The sequence below is a fragment of the Papio anubis genome, chromosome 18, assembly GCF_008728515.1.
Source record: "Papio anubis isolate 15944 chromosome 18, Panubis1.0, whole genome shotgun sequence".
In the NCBI taxonomy this organism is placed as follows: domain Eukaryota; kingdom Metazoa; phylum Chordata; class Mammalia; order Primates; family Cercopithecidae; genus Papio; species Papio anubis.
In genome coordinates, this window is record NC_044993.1 from 70,596,440 (window position 1) to 70,604,805 (window position 8,366).

The 8,366-nt window shown below is 45.4% G+C and overlaps 1 protein-coding gene across 3 annotated transcripts in view; it reads right to left on the minus strand.

Moving 5' to 3' along the window:
• Positions 1 to 537: 537 nt before the first annotated feature.
• ZNF174 (zinc finger protein 174) overlaps positions 538 to 8,366 on the minus strand; it is a 37,825-nt gene continuing 29,996 nt past the window's right edge. Inside the window, exons 1-4 of one of the 3 annotated variants that reach the window (XM_031657958.1) lie at positions 8,242 to 8,354; positions 7,106 to 7,779; positions 5,226 to 5,448; positions 538 to 1,579 (exon numbers count right to left, since the gene is read on the minus strand). In XM_031657958.1, the coding sequence (XP_031513818.1) occupies positions 981 to 1,579; positions 5,226 to 5,448; positions 7,106 to 7,507 (1,224 nt within the window). In that variant the 5' untranslated portion in view covers positions 7,508 to 7,779; positions 8,242 to 8,354 and the 3' untranslated portion in view covers positions 538 to 980. The other 2 variants (XM_031657959.1, XR_004179671.1) reach the window with 2 other exon arrangements.

The following is an 8,366-nucleotide window of genomic DNA, read 5'->3' on the forward strand; positions in this document are numbered from 1 at the left end:
CACAGCATTTTGTTATTCTTAAAGCTAATGGGCTAAGTGAGAAAGGAGAGTAGGAAGAATTCCCTCTTATATCTCCTTAGTATTCTTCATCCACTACTTTCTTCTCACTGTAGCTTTTTCTTATGTGTTAGGCTGGGGTTGCAGTAACTGTATAGATGTTTTTTGTTTTGTTTTTTGTTTTTTGTTTTTTGTTTTCCCCTCAAAGGTGCTTTGAGAACAGGCATGGTGGTTCACACTTGTAATCCCAGCACTTTGGGATGCCAAGGCAGGAGAATTGCTTGAGTCCAGGAGTTCGAGACCAGCCTGGGCAACATAGCGAGACCCTGTCTCAAAAAATAAAAATAAAAGATGCTTTGATACAAAAAAGATCCCTCAAATGTAATTTTCTTTTCTTTTTGTAAAAGCAGCATCTAATTACTTGGAAACTCTTCTCACACAAATGTGCATATTCTCATTTAATTCATCCTTTGCTATAAACAGCTAGTAATTACAGAAAGAATATGAGGGATCTATTTTCCAATGAACTTTGCCTTGAAATTCTGGTAGATCACTCATCTTTATTAAAGAAGCGTGTGCATGATAAAAAATTGTCTGGTATGACAGCAAATGCATAACTATATATAGAATTTATCCCTTAACATATTTTAGAGGATAAAGCAACAGAGGGACGATTTAACAATAAGCGGGCCACCTGCAGGATTGTCCTAATTCTCTCTCAGGAGTTACTCCTTGCTCTCTGCAGAGACTTAAGTTCTCTTTGCCCCAATACCTAGAACTGCCATCTCTTCACCATGTCATCATGCACAGTTGGGCCCTGGTTGGCCTTTTCTGGGCCTCCTCACAGCAGAATGTGCATCATCATTCCTCATAGGCCTCTTGCTTTCCTTGTAAGTCACACAGTCTTTGTGATTTACATGCAAGTAAGGGGGAGGAGAAACACAAACACCTTCCTTGTGAATCTAAAGCATGGAGTGCTCCTTTCAATCCCCATGGTGGAGCCTGTGATGCTGGTGAAGGTTTGAGCTCTGGCGAAAGCTTTTCCCACACTGGCCACACTGGTATGGCTTCTCTCCAGTGTGGATCCTCTGGTGCAGCTTCAGGGTTGACTGCCGCCCAAAGCAGTTTCCACACTCTCCGCACGTGTACGGTCTCTCTCCTGTGTGGACTCTCTTGTGTCTCTTCAGCTCTGAATTCCACGTGAAGCTTTTCCCACAGTCATCGCATTTGTAGGGTTTCTTTGCTGAGCGGGTGGGCTGGTGACCAAGATGTTGCAAACGGTTGCTCAGGCTCCGTTTACCTCCTTTGCTTTTCTTCAGCTCTCTCAGTGGGTGGCTTTTTAGGGGGCTGCTGATGTATTCCACCCTGCAATGTCTCTGGTAGTGAGCAAATGGCTTTTGAGCATTTGGGGGGCTGACCTGCCTCCGTGACAACCGAGGTTCACTCATATTTGCCCCTCTTGGTTCAGGACTCTGCAGACCATTCCCTTTGGATCTGCCAGCTGACACTGCACATGGCTTTGCTCCTTTAGCCCCTTCCTGTTGTGGATTTTCCTTGTTGTCACTTCTCATTCTGGGGGCCTCTATAATTAGAAAGAAAATGCTTCATTTTCTGCACTTGGAAGAAATAACTTCAGCAAGAGTTATGAAATACTCTGAAAGTTTCTCAAAGGGTGGCCCTCCATTGGCAACTTGCATTAGAATCATCTGGGGCATTTGTTAAACAAACAGGCTCTTCACCCTTCCCCCAAAGCTGCTGGGTCAGAATCTCTGGGGGTTGGGCCTGATAATCTGCACAGTTAGCAGGCTCCTGGGGTGATTGTGATTTATATTAAATTTAGGAACCAAGTTCTCCAACCTCCTTCCTCCTTTCTCCGTTTAGGGAAAGGTTTAGGAAAGGAAGAACAGGGAAAAGCAAACCCATCAGAACTGGGTATCGACCAATGAATGAAAGAAGGAAGAGAGGTGAAATCTCAACATTGTAAATTTTACTGCTGTAGTCTGGTGCCTGAGCTATTTCAACAAATACCCCTCACTTCGTAAACACTAACTGACAACCACCTTCTCTTCAAAAGATAGTAAGTTCAGAGACTGTGATGTTTTCTTTCATTACAAATTTGAAGTATATGAGTTCAGAAACTGGAATATGGGCTTAGCCATGTATCCTAATTACAGAAGGACTGACAGTCTGGATGGAGATGAGCTGGAATAGCCTGTGGGAAGTCACAGGATCTGGAGAAGGATCCCTTGTGATGTGGAAAATGCATGTGTGTGCATGTGCATGCACAGGCACATGCATGCTGTTCAATATGGCAGCCACTAGCCACATGTGACTGTGTGGCTACTGGGTACTTGAAATGTGACTACTGTGAGTAAGGAACCTAATTTTAAATTTTATTTAATTTTAATTCATTTAAATTCAAATGTAAATAATCAGCCTATACAATCAGGGTCAATTGCTTTTTGACAAGACAATTCAATGGGAAAAGAATAGTCTTTTTCATAAATGATACTAGGACTGCTGGATTTCCACATACAAGAGAATGAAGTTGGACCCTACTATGGTCTGAATATTTATTCCCCCCTGTTCCCTGACACACATACATTGACAGTCCTCCGTGCAGTGGTCTTGGGAGGTGGGGCATCTGGGAGGTGATTAGGTTATGAGGGTGCGGTCTTCATAAATGGGATTAGTGTCCTTATAAAAGAAACTCAAGAGACTACCATTTATGAGGAATGGGACCTCGCCAGATACCAAATCTGCTGGCACCTCGATCTTGAACTTCCCAGCATCCAGGAACTGTGAGCAATAAATTTCTGTTGTTTATAAATTACCTAGTCTAAGGCAATTTGTTATAACAGCCTGATCAGATTAAGACAGACCCCTACCTCAAATCCTATATAAAAATTGACTTGTTTCTTTATGTATGGAGGAAAATTTAACTTTAAATGGACCAAATACCTAAAAGTAAGAGCTAAATCTATGTCTCTTTGAAGAAAACATAGCTGTACATATTTGTGCCCTTGGATTAGGCAGTGGTATTTTACACATGACACCAAAGCATAAAGAAATTAAAAAATAGATAAATTACACTGTAGCAAAATGAAAAACGTGTGCTTCAAAGGACACTATCAAGAAAGTGAGACAACCCACAGAATGAGAGAAAAGATTTGCAAATTACACATAATAAGGGTCTAGTGTCTAGAACATATAAAGGACTCTTATAAAAAATGAAAACAAATAACCCGATTTAAAAATGAGCAAAGGATCTGAACATTTTTCCAAACAAGATATGTAATTGGATAATAAGCACATGAAAAGATGTTCGACACCATTAGTCACCAGGGAAATGTAAATCAAAACCTCAAATCAAAATTTCTCAACCTAATAGGATGGATAGAAGACAATAACAAGTGCTAGCAAGAATGTGGAGAAATCGGAATCCTCACACAGTATTGGTGGGGATGTAAAATGGTACAGCTGCTTTGGAAAACAGTCTGGTAGTTCCTCATAAGTCAAAGATAGAATTACCATATGACCTAGCATATGGTAATTCCACTCCTAGGTATATACTCAAGAGAAATGAAAACATGTCTACACAAAAACACACGCATTTATAGCAGCATTCTTCATAATAACCAAAAAGTGGAGACAACCCAAAAGTCTATGAACAGATGAACCAACATGAACAAAAAACCAGCATGTAATATATCCATACAATGCCTATTATTCAGCCACAGAAAAGGAATGAAGCACTGACTCATGCTACAGCATGGATAAAACTTGAAAACATGCTCAGTGAAAGAAGCCACACACGAAAGACCACATATTGTGTGATTCAATTTATTTATTTATTTATTTATTTTTGAGACAGGGTCTTACTTTGTCACACAGGCTGGAGTGCAGTGGCACGATCTCAGTTCACTGCAGCCTCGACCTCCCAGGTTCAAGTGATCCTCCTGCCTCAGCTCCCCCAAGAAGCTGGGATTACAGGTGTGCAGCACCATGCCCCCCTAATTTTTGTATTTTTTTGTAGAGATAGGATTTCGCCATGTTGCCCAGGCTGGTCTCGAACTCCTGAGCCTAAGCGATCCGCCTGCCTCGGCCTCCCAAAGTGCTGGGATTACAGGCGTGAGCCACTGTGCCCGGCCTGTGTGATTCCATTTATATACAATGTTCAGAATAAGCAAGTCTAGAGACAAAAGTAGACTGTGGTTGCCAGGGGCTGAATGTTTATGTTCCCCCAAATTCATATGAAATTCTAACTCCCAAGGTAATAGTGTTAGGACGTGGGGCCTTTGGGAGGTGATTAGGTCACGAGGGTGTTGCCCTCACTGGAATGGGATTAATGCCTTCATGAAAGAGCCCCACAGGAGCCTGTCTTCCCCTTCTGCCACATGAGGACTGAGAAGTAGGCAGTCTGTGACCTGGAAGAGGAGCCTCACTGGAACCTAACCATGCTGGCACCTTGAACTCAGACTTCCCAGCCTCTAGAACTATAACAAATAAACTCCTGTTGTTTATAAACTACCTAGTCTCTAGCATTCTATATTAGCAGCCTGAACAGCCTAAAACACAAAGTACCTCATTGAATGTAGCAAATGTTAAGAAAATAAGGATTTTTGTCTTCTTGTAACTCTCCTCTCTAATGTGCTGATTGTATCTTGTATTCACATCACCAGGCTTGGCCAAAATGTCACTGTCATTCAGGCTTAGAGATCACAGGACTGTGTAGAACAAGGCCAGCAGTTACACAAATATCACACCAGAGAAAGGGAAATAGATTTGAGGATTTAAAGTATAAGCAACATCATGGAGGAGGACAAAGATATATGATATAGGGTGAGGTTTTTTTTTTCTACCAGGCCCCTTCTAAACAGAGGAGCATTTTAAGCAATGAAACTCAGCCATAGCTTGCATGGAAGTTCATCTGTGGCCATATTTGGATCTGTCTTTTCTATAAGAAGTTCTGAAAGGGACAGAAAAGTAGGTACAACCCTGTCATGCAGTGGATTGTCAAATATTCATTAACAGAAAATGACAAAACATACTTATTTGTAGTATCACCACCATTCTAATTAGTGAAATTTGTTTAGTGAGTAATCATCTACTATTATATACAACATTTTAAAAAACACACACATGTGGTCTATGCCTTTGCAGAACCATGAGATACACTGATGGAGATAAAGGGCTGATGAGAGGGAGAGAAAAGGCAGAGTGTTTACCTGTCCCAGCCAATTTGGGGGTTGGTTCTTGGAGGAGTGGGGATTTCTCCCAATGATGGGGGCTCAGCCGGTCATAAGCTCCCGCCTGGGAAGGTTCTGCTGGAGAGCTCTCCCTGAGATCTCTCCTAGGAGTCTGCGGTTGAAAGTCTGGCAGTTCCTGTTCTCCAAGCTGAGATCCAGTTTTCTCCAAGAGCACCTTTTGCCCCTGCATACAAACGGCCACCTAGGAACAAGCCCCATTAATTCCATCCATCAGGACTGAGGGAAGCTTGATCTCTCACTGTTGTATAATGACCTGTTTACCTTGGGAATTGCTGATAACCATCTAGAGGTCAACTTTCATAGAAACCACTGAAACCGTCAAAGGAAGTAAAGGGAAGGATGTGAAGAATGACAGGAATGAGGATGCTACAAGTCAGCCGAGTGGCTTCCCCTAAAGCTTGGGCCTTTCTCAAGGGCCAGAGTCAAAGTTATCAGGGTAGCTGCTGGCACAAATATCAGAGTCAGTCACGACACTGGACCATCAGATGCCCACTCTACACACCACGCCCCCCGCCCCAACCTACTTCTGCTGGAAATAGGCCCTGTAGGAACAGGAAGCAGTATGGTGAGAGGCTGTTACAAACTCTTCTTATCTAATACATTGTTCTGCCAAAGACTTTCCTGGTAAGGAGATTCCAGTAGTAGTAGGGGTCTAAGAGGACTACCCTACCCTCATTCCCTAACAAGTTCTATTTTCGGAAGTACCTGCTGTTTGCTTCTTGCCTAGGTCCTGACTGGGGTCTGACTTCGGGGAGGGGAGTGGCCAGCAATGGCAACACTGGCCAGTTAAACTGTAACTTCCTGATCCAAAGACAACAAGCTAGTCAGGCACTGTGGGGCTCACTCCTGTAATCCCAGCACTTTGGGAGGTCAAGACAGGTGGATTACCTGAGCCCAAGAGCCTGGGCAATGTGGAGAAACCCTGTCTCTACAAAAGTACAAAAATTAGCCATGCATGGTGGCATGTACCTGCAGTCCCAACTACTTGAGAGGCTGAGGTGTGAGGAACACTTGAGCTGGACGTGGAGGCTGCAGCAAGCAGAGATTGCACCACTGCACTCCAGCCTCAGCAACACAGTGAGACCCAGTCTCAAAAAAAAAAAAAATCAAAGACAATAAGCTAGGCCAGGTGTGGTGGTTCACACCTGTAATCCCAGCACTTTGACAGGCCAAGGCGGGTGGATCACTTGAGGTCAGGAGTTCGAGACTAGCCTGGCCAACATGGTGAAAACCCTCTCACTAAAAAATACAAAAATTAGCTAGGCATGGTGGCAGGTGCCTGTAATCCCAGCTACTCAGGAGTCAGAGACCTGAGAATCACTTGAACCGGGGGGCAGAGGTTGCAGTGGGCTGAGATGGCACCACTGCACTCCAGCCAGGGCAACACAGCAAGACTCCATCTCAAAAAACAAAACAAAAACAAAAACAAAACAATAAGCTAGAACTTCCAATGAAATGAAGTTCCTCAAAGTCCAACTGCTACTAAACAGGGTGACCCTGCCTGCTAAGAATTCTGCTTGTAGGAAAACTAAGATGGTGTGGGAAGAGCTGACAGAAGGGATTCAAGAACCTTACAATTTTTACTTCTGGTGACATAAGGTGCATAAAGGAATGGCAAGAACGTTGGTCCTCTGTTGCCTCACTGGGTATCAGTAGTTAGATTTTCTAAAAACCTGTTAACAACTCGGGATAGGTTCCCAGACAGAGGCTGGAAGCAACTTCTGAAGCCATCCAGTCCACTTCTGAGACTCAGTCCTTAAATAGGGAGAGATCCAGATACCAAACATTACCTAGATGAAAAAGAAATCCCCAGGATGATGGGAGAGGACCCTCCTTACCCACTGCTTTGGTTTCTTGGATGCTCTGTGAAAATCTTCCACGAGGGTCACAATGTCCTTGCTGTTCGTTGGACATCGATGCCTGACCCGAGCCTGGATCTCTGGGGGCAGGATGGTCAGGAACTGCTCCATCACCAGAAGCTCCAAAATCTGCTCCTTGGTGTGCAGCTCGGGTTGCAGCCACTGACGGCAGAGCTGTCGGAGCTGGGAGAGTGCCTCTTGGGGTCCAGACACCTCTTGATAACAAAAGCGTCTGAAGCTCTGGCGGCAGAGCTCAGGATCGGGGCAGTTTTTTTGCAGAGTAGGCCCCCGTTTCTCTTCTAGTTTGGCTATTATGTGTCTCTCTTGCTTGGAGGAAGCTTCAGTGTTGGAGCTTAAAGTTATCTCCATTTTAGCTGCCATTTTGAGCGTCAGGAGACAACTCTCTCCTTGTAAACGTGTTAAGCCTTTGGGATCATGACCTTGGAGAAGTCTCTGAATACTAGAAAGACTCCAAAAACGAAGGTTCTCTGAGGATGTTAGGGAGAACGGGATGCAGAGACAAGGCCTCACTTGCTAGCCTTTACTAGCCAAACTCAAGACAACGCGGTCCCTGGGAGTGGGAAGAGTTTTGTCTTCCTGTCAGTTTTTTGAAGTCTTGCAAAGGAGAAAAGTCATAACGTCCTAAAAGGACTCTGGGGAAAAAATATTTCTTTTATTTCAGTAGCAAGCACACAGGTCTCGGGTTTAATGAGCAATACGCTCTAACTGGCGGGTGGAGCGGAATCCCTAGGAAAAGTTCAAGCTGTCACAGGTAGCTTGCCCCAACTCTCCCGCATGACGGCAGCAACCGACCTGGCGCATGTCACCGGGTGTTAAACGGTAGAGTTGAGCAAGGCCACAGCGCCAGCCGGGGGTGTGAGGTAGCGAACAGCCTCCTGCACGCGAGCGAAGCGGCTGCTCCCTGCCCAGGCGTCGCAGGCCCGGTGGCTCCGGCCTCCAGGGCGGCCCCGCGGCCCAGCCAGCCCCAGGCCTGGCGAAGCTGCCGCAACACGGTGCGCAGCTGAACTCCACGGCCGGTGCGAGCTCGGACTGGCGACTGCGACACCGCTACCCCGAGCAGCCCGGCGCCCCGCACCCACCTGCAGCCGACTCACCTCTCTGGGAACCCGGGACCGCGGGACTTGGGACCCGGCACCTGCGAGCACGGGCTGGGGGCGGGGTCGATTCCACTCGCCGCGGAGACGCCCACTGGCTGCTGAGGAACTACCGAGAGGGCCCG